The sequence below is a fragment of the Hippopotamus amphibius genome, chromosome 13 (assembly GCF_030028045.1).
Source record: "Hippopotamus amphibius kiboko isolate mHipAmp2 chromosome 13, mHipAmp2.hap2, whole genome shotgun sequence".
NCBI classification, from domain to species: Eukaryota; Metazoa; Chordata; class Mammalia; order Artiodactyla; family Hippopotamidae; genus Hippopotamus; species Hippopotamus amphibius.
In genome coordinates, this window is record NC_080198.1 from 40357464 (window position 1) to 40371285 (window position 13822).

The 13822-nt window shown below is 53.3% G+C and overlaps 1 protein-coding gene and 1 long non-coding RNA gene across 5 annotated transcripts in view; one reads left to right on the forward strand and one right to left on the reverse strand.

The window, feature by feature from the left end:
* Window positions 1-13822, forward strand: part of CCDC12 (coiled-coil domain containing 12) — a 61598-nt gene that overhangs the window by 20275 nt on the left and 27501 nt on the right. For all 4 annotated transcript variants that reach the window (XR_009048702.1, XM_057704864.1, XM_057704863.1 and 1 more), the window contains exon 2: window positions 11770-11837. Coding sequence is in view for 2 of the 4 variants with exons in the window: in XM_057704864.1 (XP_057560847.1) it covers window positions 11770-11837 (68 nt within the window). In the remaining 2 variants the exon portion in view is untranslated. The remainder of the gene's footprint in view (window positions 1-11769; window positions 11838-13822) is intronic.
* Window positions 1416-6381, reverse strand: LOC130834599 (uncharacterized). The gene is made up of 3 exons (XR_009048703.1): window positions 6185-6381; window positions 2473-2947; window positions 1416-1872 (listed from the first exon to the last, which is right to left on the reverse strand). It is a non-coding gene; the product is annotated as an uncharacterized LOC130834599 (long non-coding RNA).

Here is a 13822-nt window from a genome sequence, read left to right on the forward strand (position 1 = left end):
AGTCCATTCTCTACATCTGCATCCTTATTCTTGCCCTGTCACTGGGTTCATCAGTACCATTTCTTCAGATTCTATATATGTGAATTAGCATTCGGTATTTGTTTTTCTTTTTCTGGTTTACTTTGCTCTGTATGACAGTCTCTAGGTCTGTCCACCTCATTGCATATAGTTCAGTATCATTCCTTTTTTATGGCCGAGTAATATTCCATTGTATATATGTGCCACATCTTTATCCATTCATCTGTTGATGGGCATTTAGGTTGCTTCCATGTCCTGGCTAGTGTAAACAGTGCTGCAATGAACATTATGGTACATGTTTCTTTTGGGATTATGGTTTTCTCTGGGTATATGCCCAGTAGTGGGACTACTGGGTCATATGGTAGTTCTATTTTTAGTTTTTTAAGGAACCTCCAAACTGTTTTCCATAGTGGCTGTACCAGCTTACATTCCCACCAACAGTGCCGGAGAGTTCCCTTTTCTTGGTCACAGGCTTTTAATAAGCCAGCCATGTGCTGTTGGTAAGAGGAGCCCTGATGTTGTCCCATTGGTGGCTATTGGGGACCCGTTTGGGGGCACCCAGCGTCATTGTGAACAGGCACATGTGCTTAGGTGTGTGGGGGAGCTGGAGGGGTGTCATTTCAGGGGCCACTCACTGGTGTGCTCAGGCCCTTTTTTGCCGCTTCCATCGATCAGATCCAGGGATGGTGAACACACAGGAGATAGGCTCCCTGGGCCCTCCCTCTGGGACTCCGCCTCAGAATTCCGCCCACCAGCCAGAGTTCAGGTGGAGGCCTCTTTGCTCTTCCGCTTGGTGGATCTGAAGAGGGTCGGACACCAGCTGCATGTCCTCAGGCCCTGAGATTCCCCGTGGCTCTTCCATTCCCCACAGCCGATCATCTGGGCCCCGCATTCCCTGTGCCTGGTGACTCACGCTGTCCCCTGCGAGGCGACAGGGAGGGGCTCTAGGCCAGCCCCCCAGTGCCACGTGAGGCTGTCCCATACCAGGGCAGGGGAGCTTCAGGGACCTTATCATTTGCCGTTGGGATTCACTTGCTCTTGTTTCAGCTGTGAGTCTAGCATGGTGAGGAAGTCCTGGTGGTTGTGAGTTCTGCTTTGTGGTGGGGGAGGCGTTTTCCCCCTTCTGAAAAAGGGAAATGGTGGGTCAGGGTGAGGATGGGGAGGTAACCTCATCGTTCACCATCAGTTAATGTCTTAACTGAAATTTTCACACTGATTATTTAGGGGGAGATGTTTAGCCTGATTGGAGGGCACTCGGCCTCCAGTGTGGCTGCTGGTTTGACTGCCGGGCCCTGTCCTTGGGTGCAGAGGGATGCTGGTATGTGCAGGCCTCAGCCTGTCCTCCTCTTTCCCAGCAATACTGGGGTTTTAGTGTTTTTTTGTTTTAAGCTTGAGAAAGGTCATTAAACATTGACTGGGCTGTGTCAGGCCTGAGGGCCACCCATGACTTCCTTCTTTCCCACTGAGCCAGAGTGAAGGTCAGGAGAGTCTGTTTAGAGTGTGAGTACAGTCTAGACAGTGAGCCAGAGGCAGCTGGCTTCCTTGTGTCGCTTTTGTTTTTAAATCATTTTGTCATCAAGTCATTTTGACAACAGAATTAAAGGAAACGGAAGAAGCACTGCCCCTAGCCTTGTTGTGTGAGCCTGTGAAGTCTGTGACCATTCTGCGTCAGGTGTCGCCATGGTTTAGCTCATGGTTCCATGTGTGGGCTCCACGCCCTTCGCAGTCCTGTTCTGTCTCAAAGTGCTGCCTGTCAGGTTGCTACTTCAGTGAGCACTCTGGCTGGGTGTGTGAGCAGCTGGCCTGCCTCACTGTGCCGGGCAGGTCACATCCGCCTCCTGGCTCCACTTCTCCCTATTATGAGAAACAGCTGTGAACACCTCTACATACATTGCTCTTTTGTCTCCTTTGGTGCTTTCCTGGGATTGGAGTTCCTGGCCCAGGAATGGCCGTATCTGGGGCTCCTGACGGTTTGGTCGTGTCTCTCTGAAATGTCACCAGGAAGAGATGTCAGCCCTGTGATGTGATGCTGAGTGCTGTTAGACGCCAGTGAGACCACCTGTGTACTTGAGGTGGGCAGGAGTAGGATCAGAGCAGAGGGCTGGGTTTTGTAGGGGAGCCGCCTGGGCTTGAGGCCCACCCTACCCTTTGGGTGCTGGCAGCCCTGAGCAGTGTGACTCTGAGTGGGTTACTTAATATTAACAGCACTGGGCCTCCAATTTTCTTATCTGTGAAAGGAAAAAGCAGTATTGACCTTATTAAATTTCTGTGCTGATTAATTAATGTTATTTCAATTGACTGCATAACCAATTGCCTGGCATACTGTTATGATTGCTATTGTAGGAAATACAGTAGAACGGAGTTGAATAACAATTGGGTCCAGCCCTCCCCAGAGCTCACCTTCTATTGGGAAGTCTTCTAATTTTATGGAACCTGGTTAGATTTGATCCTTACCGCTTTCTTAGGAAGTGAACACCGTTGAGATTTTTGCCCTCAGTCTCCAGGAAAGAAGCAGAGGTGCAGGTGATTGTCGGACGGAAGGACAGAGCAGACAGCTAAGGGGTGAACAAGCAGATGTGATGGTAAAAGGAACTGTGTGTGTGTAGCAGCAGGGAACTGGGCCTCCAGTTGTCTGTCTCGTCAAACTGATGGAAAGAGTGTGGGGTCCAATGTGCACAGACCTGAGTGGGTAACTCACAGAGCCTCAATTCCTACATCCATGAGGAAGCTTATGATGCCTGATGCATGGGCTCTGTTTGGAGGCTCAAACAACGTCGGGCAGGAGAACCTTGTCTGTAAGCCAGGGAATTAACATGTGTGTCCTGCCTCCCCTCACTTGTCCATTCATTCATTCACTGTTGTTCCCCTGCTGTCATGTGCCGGGTGCTGGGGAACAGTGACAGACAGGCAGGCCTCTTGAAGCTTGAATCTAGGAGGGAAGACAGATGACAAAATCTCTTGTAGGCAAATCCAGGTAAAATCAAATGTCTGGGACAGTTATCATTAGAGGGCCTGCCTGGGAAGAATGCCCTTCCACTAAAAGGGGGTGTAACCTTCAGCCCGCACAGCCGAGGGAAAGTGCTGAAACCCACCAACTGTCTTGTCTTTCAGCTGCCATGGAGTTTTGTGGTGGGTGCAGGATAAGGTTTCTGTGGGGAAGCCTCACAGATGTGGTGTCTGCTCTGCCAGCCTGGGGCCCCTGAAGGTCATTCTTAATTTGAGTCTCAATTTTAAAAATTGAGAGCTTGTCATTTACAGAAACTTGGCAGAAAATAAAGAAGCACTTATCCGAAAAGGATATTGAAGGTGTCAGAGAAGCAGTTGGTGGCGGGGGAAGGAGAGGGAACACCTGGTTCCCCAGGAGGATGCAGCACGAGTCAGGCCCGCCACTGATGGATGGCAGGACTTGGAGCACCCCAGGATGCCAGTGGGTTCTTTCCCACAGTGGGTATCATGTGGGGTCCTGCACCAGATGGTGGACCCCGAGTTAGCTTGTTTAATCCTCAAACACCCTGTGACACAGCACCAACCCACTTTAACACGGGAGGGAGCAGAGCTTTGGAGAGGTCCTGCAGTTGCCCACAGTCTCAACCCTGATGAGCAGTGGGGTGTTTTCCTACCACCAGCCTGTCCAGTCCTGCTGCCCACCTTCCTGCAAACCACAGTGCCTCCTACAGGGGGCCTAGGCGGGAGTGGGGAGCCTTGCCCGGCTGCCCAGAGGAACTGGTCCAGGCTGGCTGTGTGTAAAGGAAAGGAGGGGAGTGGTCTTTGTTCTGCCCTTGGTGTGACCTTCCAAGGGCTTTCCTGCAGGGGATGTGGGGACAGTGGGAGGGTCCTTACAAGCCTCTGCTCAGTCAAGGTACTAGTTGTTCCCTCTACTGCCCTTCCCTCATCCCCTGCTCTTACTCAGCCTTTAAAATGCAAGACTAAAAAGAAAAAAAGAGGAAAAAAAATGCAAGACGGGTGGTACTTCCTTTGGAGAGCCTTCCCAGGTACCTCAAGTGCCACCAAAGAACCCCTTTCCCCGCCATGCTGTTGTCATCTTCCCTTTCCTCCTCTGGGTCACCATCCCCTTGAGAATCTGAAGAGCTGTGGATTCTTACTCTGGAAAAATGAGCCTTTGCACACCTGGCCTGTGTGTGTCTGATCGTGGACCTCAGGAATCCTGTCCATGGACCCAGGCTGAGACCCCGCCCTGGTCTGTGAATACTAGGTGCCTAGTTGTTCTTTTTTTCTCCTTAGCACCCAGTGTGGAATACTTAGCAGGAGGGAGCCAGTCCATATTTTTCGACTATAGTCTGCTGGAGGGGTTATCTACCGCCTTCTTTGAGCGACTGGTTCCCCAGTTGCACTTGTGGCAAGAATAGGGCCAGACTTGGCTTGGGGCCGCCTCCCCACACTCGTATGCCACGTGCAGGATGTCAGCAGTCATCTGGGGTGAGCCCGTGTGATGGCCTGCATGCCATTGCCTGGGCCTTGAGATGGGGTCCCAGTGGTGGGGCCAGCTCTGCCTCTGCTGAGGAGTGGGCCCATTTTCCGCGGCTGAGGACACCTTGACAGGCACTGGAACCTCAGCCTTTGTCCGCACTGGCCGTTGTCAGACTCCAGGCATCAGGCCTCAACCCTGGTCATCCTGAAAGCTTCTTGTCCCCTAAGCTCTGCCACCTTTTTTGTCTAAGGCGCCTTCTGTCTTCTCCCAGTGAGTCATGGTCAGGACCTCAGTCGTCTCTGACTCCTCCCTGTCCCCTTGCAGCATTCAGGCACCCCCTTGTTCCCACCAGCCACTGACCTAGTTCCAGCTCTTATCTACAGTCCTTATCTCCCGCTCCCTTTCTGTTCTTCCAGCCCTCAGCTCCCGGCACTTTGTTCTCTCTGCTCACAAGCCTTTAGGGAATGTCCACACCCACAGGAGAGCACTGGCTCTCAGCTCTGGGCCGTTAGTCCCCACCCTCCTCTGCTGAACTCTCTGATTCTTGGTAAACACTGAATGGGCGATTCTGATTAGAAGACCTGGCCCTCTGCACAGATTGTCTGACACGTCTGCTGACGTCTCTGTGAAGCAGATGCTATAACACTGCCCTTCTTGGGATTGCAGAGAAAGCCTGGTGAGGACAATGCAAGTGAACACTTACCACTGACCTCTGCAGGTGACAGCAGTCTGGGCCTGTGGCCTTGTGGCTTCTCTGCAGCCCTTCCCTTTCTGCCCTGGCCCATTTCTTCCTGCTCTTCCTGTCCTTCCTGCTGTCTTGTCACCCAAGCTGCAGGCCTTCCCCCTTCCTCCCTGGTCATTTCTTTCTTGTAATAGTGTCATGATATTGGTATGATAGTCCTGGTTTTCAAACATGAGCAATCTCAGGCCAGACAGGTTGAATGGCTTGCCCAAGGTCACACAGCAAGGTGAAATTGAGCCGGGCTTGCCAGTCGCGTTCCCATCCAGAGCCTGTGAGCTCGACCACTGTGCTGTGCCCGCTATAGGCGGTGTCAGGCCCATGGGTACAGGTGGGTAAGACAAGCACTGACTTCAAGTATCTCTCCGCCTCCTGGGCAGAGAGTGGACACACGGGCCAGATCGTCCTAGCAGCTAACTGAGTGCCGGGGCCCAGAGTCAGGGACCCTGCAGCCCAGGAGGTTCGGAACCTCCCCTCCCCACCCCCTCCCTGGTCTCTGGGCGGTAGAGAGCCCTGCAGTTTCTGTGCCCAGGCATGATGGTGTTCAGCCCAGGGCTTATCACTGTGTCTTTAGGGTGAGTCAGATTCTGGGTGACTGCCCTACCCCCTAAGTGCTCTTGGAGCACAGCTCCCGCCGCAGCTGCACCCATCAGGAAGTCCCTTTGCCCCACACGGGGCTGCCCTGGCTCTGAGGATGGGCAACAGGGTGATGCTGTGAAACTGCCAGCAGGTTTGCCCTCAGCATTGTCAGTCCCTTACTGCTCCCCACCCCCTGCCCCCGGCATCTGCTCCCATCTCCCTTTGCCTCCTCCCCACCCTGGGCCAGGTCGGAACTGGAAAGGCTTAAACTGGAGCCAGTTTCACCTCTTCACAGGGCACTAGGGTTTGAAGCCTGTGCTCTTGATTGTTGAACAGAGGGCTGTTTCCCTGGACAGCACCCAGGCATACTCAGAGCTGATGAGGCATGCTTGCCTGCGCACTGGAAAGTGCTTCTGTACCTGTAAGTTCCTGTTGGGTCTCCAGCTGCTTCAGTAATGGTCTCCTGGTGGGAGGAACCTAGACCAGAAGTTGGAGTGTCTCTCTGTTAACTCTTTCCTGCCTCCTTCTTCTGGAGGGGAGAGCCCCAGGCAGCAGCTCCTCTTTGGATGAGGGAGGGGCTCATTCCTTGTTCCCTCAAAGCAAGCGCCCCTGCTTCAGCACAGCTGCCCCCGATGGCACGTCCCAGCCCTCATGTACTCTAAACCACCCTCCCCAACACATACGCACAAACAGCAGGTTGGGACAGGTCCAGGGTGGGAGTGGAGCATCTCACCTGGTTTCCCCCGTTGGGCATTTAGAATTCAGTTGAAGGGTTACCTCCTTCCCTGACAACCTACTCCTGCCGGTTCTCCCAGTATACAAAACATTTAATGAAGCTTTCCTCCCGCTCCTGGCAGTTACCATGGTCTAAATCTGCTCCGTCGAGTAGGCTTGAGATCCTTGAGGGCAGGGTTCTTGTTTCCTTTATTCTTGTGCCCAAGGCAGACCCAGCACCCAGAGGGGTCCAGGGGTCCAAGGGAAGAGGGACCCTTGTCTTTACCTGGGTGGGGAGGGCAGCAGGAGGAAATGTAGCAGCATCCCTTCTCCCCCGCTATGTGGCATTTCTGGTGGTTAATTGAGCTTCTGGTAGACACCCTGCATTCGGGCAGCAAATATGGATTGACCTCCCCGCCCCCCGTTTTGTGTACCATCTGGAGGCAGGTGCACTCAGCTAGTGAGGGCTCCTTCCGGAAGGGGACTGAGGAGCAAACACATTGTTAAAACACCAAGTCTTGGGATTTCCCTGGCAGTCCCGTGGTTAAGACACCACGCATCCACCGCAGGGGGCACGGGTTTGATCCCTACTCGGGGAACTAAGGTCCTGTATGCCGTGAGGCATGGCCAAAAAATTAAAAAAATAAAACAAAAAACCCCACGAAGTCTGGACATGTCCCCAAATTGATAAATCTCCAGCTGGTCTAATAAAGAAAGAGAAAAAACACAAATTATCAATATCAGTGGGTATCACCACAGATCCTACAGACATTAAAGGGAATATTATAAGCGACTTTATGTCAGTAAATTCAGAATGGATGGATATTCCTTGAAAGACACAATACAATAAGACTGACCCAAGAAGAAATGGAAAAATCTCGTGAGCCTATACCTCAAATCTCAAAAAGAACACTTTAGGCCAAGATGAAGTGTTGTCCGTATGTTTAAAGAAGAAGTAACACCAATCTTGTGCAACCCTAATTTAATGTCTAAAAGTGTTGTTCCTGGCAAAAGGATTGCAAGCGTTATGAAACAGGTTAGTCAGGCTCTGTTTGGGGCAGGGCTGTTTTTGAGAGCCCCTGAAGTCCTGCCTCAGAGGCTCCCTCCTCCTGTGGGCTCTGAGAGGGGTGAGAGCAGGGGCAGGGCCTAGGTGTGGAAACCTGGGCGGGGGTCAGAAATGTGGGTTACCTCCAGAAATAGGCAATGGGCTGTGGAGAGGACCCCCGTCCCGGCCATGGCTTTCCTGCCCTCCAGCCACCAGTGTTCTAAGAATTTGGCCCTTCTGGAGTTGGTGGAGAGAGTAGTAGTTAAGTTAGCAAAGAGTTAATGAAGGTGATCTAATCCAGGCTGGATGGGCCTGGAGGAGCTCCAGGAGATGCCCCCACGCTGAGAGGGACTTGCGGAAGGGGTACTGAGGCCTGATTACGAGTAGGAATGGCCACAGGCCTGTGTCCTGGGCCCAGAGGAGTGATAGAGCCCATTGCCTGGGAACCTCAGAGGGCTGCCTTGAGGAGATGGCCTTTGAGCTGGAGTCCAGAACTGGCCAGAGGGTGGGCTTTCTGTGGGGTAGTCAGAATGGACAGATCAGGATTTGGGACAGAGGGTTCGGTGTCAGGATATTCTGGACAAGGCCACTGGGGACAGGCTACAGGGAGAGTGCTGAGGCCTTGGGAGGCTGCCCCTTGAGGAGAATGCTGTTGTTCTGAAGGTATGGGGACCGATATGAGCTTTGAGCAGAGGACACCCTCCAGCCATGTGAATGGATAAGATGGAGAGATGTAGAGGAGATGGATTAGCAAGAAGAGGAGAAGGGTGCAGCAGACCCTGTGTTCTCCAGAGTCGAGGGGCTAGCTGGCAGCCGGCAAGGCTGGGGGATATAGCTGTGGGCGTGGCTGTGGTGGGGACCTATGGGGGTGGGGTAAAACATGGGGTTGGAAGGAGGAAGAAGGGTGGGAGATTGGGGAAGGGTGTGTGTAGGAGGGGCTAGGCAGTGAGTTGGATTTAAGGGTCTGGGGGTGGGTGAGGTGCCTCTAGATTCCCGGGGGTGCGCCTTGGGCCCTGCCTACACTCCCATGGGTGTCCTCCAGGGCTTAGACCTAGGTCCAGGCTGGCTGTGACTGGTCCAAGCACACGAGGCCAGATCTGAACCGCAGAGGGAGCATGAGGGAGGTGACTGGGATCGGAGCTGATTTTAGAAACTCCCATCTCCTTGGCAAGAACGCAGGGCCGCGTTCAGAAGGACCTTGATCCAGACCTGCAGCTACCGCTGACAGGTTCCATGACCTTGGCAAATCTTTCCTTTCCCTAGTGGCCATTTACCAGCTTCCAGCGTGGGTTGAATTGAGGACTCGGAAGGTGGTGGTCCTGTGAGCCTTCCAGTTCTGAGGGCCTTCAAGTCTCTCAGACTGGGTGGGCCATGAAACTTGTCAGCGCCTCCTACTACCATCCCAAGCAGTGGGAACCCTGCCTTGTGACCTAGGCCAGCGTCGCCCCAAAGCCATTTCCCTTCTCATAGATGCTCACTGTGCTACCTGAGTTGCCTTTGAGCAGGCAGACAGGAGCACACCTCATCCCCGCATTTATGTGGCCTGTTCATTTGTTCACCTACTCCCACTCCACGCACACGTGGGTACCATTCTTGAGCTCCTGCTCTAACACAGCATCCCAGGCTGGAGTCTTCCTTAACCTCAGCTGTCTGCACAGCTGATGCTGCACCCACCCACCAGACTGCAGGGCATTTTTTAAAAGTGTCATTTAGATCATTGGATGTTTTCTCATTTATTAATGAATAACTTGGCCTTTGCCGAAACACTTGAGTATCTCCGGGATGGCAGGAGGGTGGTGGCAGCCATGCCGCTGAGTTTGCCCTTCCTCAGGGGCTGGGAAGGGGCATGGTGTTTGTAAAGCACTTGTTCCCAAAGGCTGTTTCCGCAGTCCGCAACCTCTACCTCCAGCTGGCCCAGGGTAACAGAGCCCTCGTGGAAAGAAGCCTTCCGGTGGGCTTGCCCACCAGTCCACTTCGGGGGCAAGCTGAGCCTTTGCTGCTCTTCTACCTCTGTCCTTGCTCACCAAGGGGAGGCGTCTGCCACCTCCTTCCCCTGTGGCAGGAACTCTGGCTATCAGGGAGTCCACTGGCTGGCAATCAGGAAGGGGCTTTTATTTCAACATCCTGCCTTCTGGCTTGTTTAATCAGTTGTTTGTCAAAGAGGGGTGCATGCAGCCTGGGAGCCAAGTGGAGAATCCTACTTGTTTCTCAGTTGAGTTTTGTTTGTTTAATTTGGCTGCATTGGGTCTTAGTTGCGGCATGCGGGATCTTTTGTTGTGGCACATGGCTTCTCTAGTTGTGGTGTACAAGCTTCTCTAGTTGTGGTATGCAGGCTTAGTTGCCGTGTGGCATGTGGGATCTTAGTTCCCCAACCCAGGGATTGAACCTGTGTCCCCTGCATTGGAAGGTGGATTCTTAACCACTGGACCATCAGGGAAGTCCCCTCAGTTGAGTTTGTACTCTGCTCTCTGTTTCCTCTTTGGCCATCACCAAACAAATGCCTCTGCCCCAGGGCCTCCCTGCCCAGCCTCGTCAGTAGGCTCTTAGGAAAGGCCTCTGGTCATTCCTCGAGCAGCTTCCCCACTCTCCTCTGGCTCCCATTGCCTTAGAACCCTGGCCAGAGCCCTTGTGATGGCCCCGCCTGCCTTGACAACCTTACTTGCATTCACCTGCGCCCTGACTGCTGCTCCAACCACCTGTGTGTTTTTCAGACCACACCCCGCTTTTGCTCAAGCTTGCTCCCCTCTGGAAATACCCTTCTTGCTCCTGTGTCCCCATCCTGTAACACCCAAATTCTGCCCACCCCTCAGGAGGAAGGTAGGAAGCCCTTCACCCACCCCACAGACCCATGTTGACCTCACTCATGTAGCTGCTGTCACTCGTTCCTGCTGCCTTGTCCCCTGGAGGCTGAGCTGCCCTGGGTTGAGAGAGCCAGGGGAACATCTTACTCCGTTCACGTCACAGAAACCTTTCTCTGGGCCAGGCCTCCAAGCCTGGTTTAGGTGGTCTCCTCACCCATAGGTGTGTGGTCAAGGAATGGTGCCGTCTGGTGGTTCCCAGGGTCTCCACGGTGAGCACTGGCAGGAAGTGACTCATAATGCGAATGCCGCCCTCGGGGAGGCCGTTGTCAGTGGCGTAAACAAACGTCTAGGCGAGGTGGTGCAAGCAGCTGTTTTACTTGTAATTTATACGTTCTTATCTCCACCGTAGCAGGTTCCCCAGGGCAGGGGCTTCCAAATGTCTCCTCGGAACATGCTCCAGCAAGTCAAAGGCAGGTCATGGCCAGTAATCAAGGGCACACTGACACCCTCTGGAGGGCCAGCCCTGGCATACAGGGAGACCCTGGACAGAGTTCTGTCCCAGAGCTTCTCAGGACGGGCACCGGGGACGTGGGCGCACGTGAGAGCACACACAGTGCGTGTCCTCCACGTTTGTTTGTCTGCAGGCAGGTCTGAGCCAACTGCAGTGGTCACATGGTAAGGAAGAAAGCCCGAGAAGGTGTTTCCTGCTGCAGGTGGAAGCAGCATGGGGGTGTCCTTCTGCTGAGGCCCTCGGTGCACCCTGGAGAGCAAGCATGTTCTGTCAGGGTTGAGATGAACATGGCTTCTCTAGACTTACAAAGAGCTGGGGAATGGGGAGTAGAGGAAGATAAACAAATCAGATTAGAAGAAATTATTCCCATGGAGACTTCAAACTAGTTCCCCTTCTCTCCACCCGCCTTGAATACATTGCAGGCACAAATGCGTTACAAGCCTAGTCCTAATTTGAGTTCTGCTCCTCCTGAAGGGAACCAAATAGGGGTTTCTGGAGAGGCCTGGAACGGGGGTCTGGAGGCCTGAGCTTTTGTCCTGCTCTGGTTGCTGGTAACGGCTCTTTGCCCCATCTCTCCCGACTCGTGAGGGTGGCTGGTGGCCTGCCCCCGTGGGCCCTCTGCGGCACTGACCAACATCATGTCTCACCACCTAAGACCTTCCAGCTCTTCCTGCCAGTGTTCTCTGAGGGCCACCTTGGTCTGGGCCTGGGCTGGGGTCATGGGTTTTAAATTCTGCTGAAGGGATCGAGGGGTGGGAAGTGTGTCTCCAGTGTTGTGCCCCGTTGGTTGCAGCAGACATGTGGCCTGCTTGGAGGCTGAAACGCCAGGTTGGTCCTTGCCAGGCTGTCCTGTTATCCATTAGCTGCCTGGGCAGTGTAGACAGGAAGGAGGGATGTTCATTTGAGCAGCTGGTTTTCTCCCTTCCTTTGCAGGACAAGGAAGACGGGGAGCCAAAGACCAAGCAGCTCAGAGAAGGGGAAGAGGAAGGGGAGAAGCACAGGTAATGCCCCGCGTACATGCGCAGCTCTCTGCCCTGAGCTCTCCTCCAGTACCTGTTGGTTTCCACATCCTCCCAGCTCTGCCTTCAGTCTCTACCCCATTCCCTCCTCTCCACCCCATGGCTGCCTTGTTCAGACATGACAGTCTTATAGTTGGAACTGTCTCTGCACCCATTCCCCCACTGGCTGTCTGACTCTTAGCCACCAGCCTTTCCTTCCAGACCCTCACATTATGTCTCCTCACTCTTCTCCTAAAGCACTTCAGATGACATGGTTCTACAGCACCTGCAGAATCAGGTCCAGACTCTCCCTGGTGTGTAAAGCTCTGCCTGAGCAATCAGCCTGGGTGCCTGCTTGCTGGGGGGAGTAGATCTTAATGCCCTGAGGAAGCTTATCTCCGTGGGCTGTGCTTTGAGGGGGTGCAGCAGGAGGGGAGGGGTGCTCCCCAGAGGAAGCTGGGCTGGCACTGGGGAGCAGGCCTTCCTGATGCCACAGGCTGCCATTGCCTTCACCGGTGTGAGTAGAAGCCTCCCCCAGGGCAGGCCTCTCATTTCTGCCTTCTTTATTCAGGAGCGGATCTGAGATGAGATGGGGCTTTTTCAAGTCCACTGGGGCGCGTGTGTGTCTGTGCATGTGTGACTTACCAGTTTACAAAGTGTGTTCACACCATCCTCACAGCAGCCCTGCAGGGTCCTTGCCACCTTACTTGTTATCAGAGATGGCAACAGCTGTGTGCTGAGAGGCTGGTGATGTTCCGTGATGCAGGGACCCTTGTCGCCCTAGCACTGGGCTCTGTGGTGTCTTGTTGGGCCTTAGCCCCCCAGCACATCACGCGGTCCTTGTTGGTGACAGACAAAGGCCAGGTCGTTGCTCTTTTGCCAAGTGACCGCAGACTTGGGGGCTTGGGGGTAGGTGCCTGTACAATTTCCCCCATTCTGTGGTAACTGCTGAGAGACCCTTTGGTTTTCTTCTGGTTTGGTCTTAGGTTTTTGATTACTGGCTGGAGCCTTGAGTCATTTCAGAGATTCAATTGTCTAACCAGACAGGGGTTGTGGCTGAGGAAGTGGGAAAATCCAGTAGGATTGGAGGCAGGCACCCCAGGACCTCACTCACCAGCCATGCTGGAGAACCACCCACCTTCCTCTCTGCCTGTGCTCCTGCCCACCTGTCCAAGGAGACCTTTTTAGAATCATGGCTGTTTTAGTTCCTTTGGCTTTCCTTATAAATTTTAGAATCAGCTTGTTAATATCTATTTTAAAAGCTTGCTAAAGGTGACTGAGAGTAAATAGTGACAGAGGAGGACAGTGATGTGCTGTGGAGACCAGGAGAGGAAGGGCTGGCTTTCTGGAGACAGTGCCCCTCCCTTCATCCTAACCCATTCCTTAGTGGCCCCGTGCGTGGGTATGTCAGGCAGGGTGGGAGGGACGGACTGTCTCATTTCAATTCCTCTTAAAGTTTCAGAACGTAGGCATCATTCAAGTGTATGTGTCTGTATTGTTGCCTGCTTATTAAAAAATAATGATAAACTAATACAAAAAAAGAATAAAAAAATAAAAAGTTTGCTAGAGGTTTGATTGGTATTGCATGGATGCTATAAATCAGAATACCTTTAAAAAAAATGTTATCACTCTCTTCAGGATAAATCCTACTCTATTCCCCTACAACCAAATTGAGTGGGAGTCAGTCCCCCAAAGGTCAGCCAGCCCAGGCCAGGCTCTGTGGGAGGGAAAGGCGTGTCCCCACCCCCAGAAGGACCCCTGCTTCTCCCCTGGGCTGGATCTGCCCCCTCCCAGCCAACCTTCCCTCATGGCTGACTGCAGGGGCGTCCATGACCCATCTCTAACACAGCCCCCTGCTTGCTACCTAGATAAGATGTGATCTGGCAGCCCTGGAAAGCTGGCCACAAAAGGGGGCATTCAGGTCAGTTGCTTGTGTTCTCTGCAAGCCCTCAGTCACTTCCTCCTGATGGCAGGTTGGCTGGTGTACG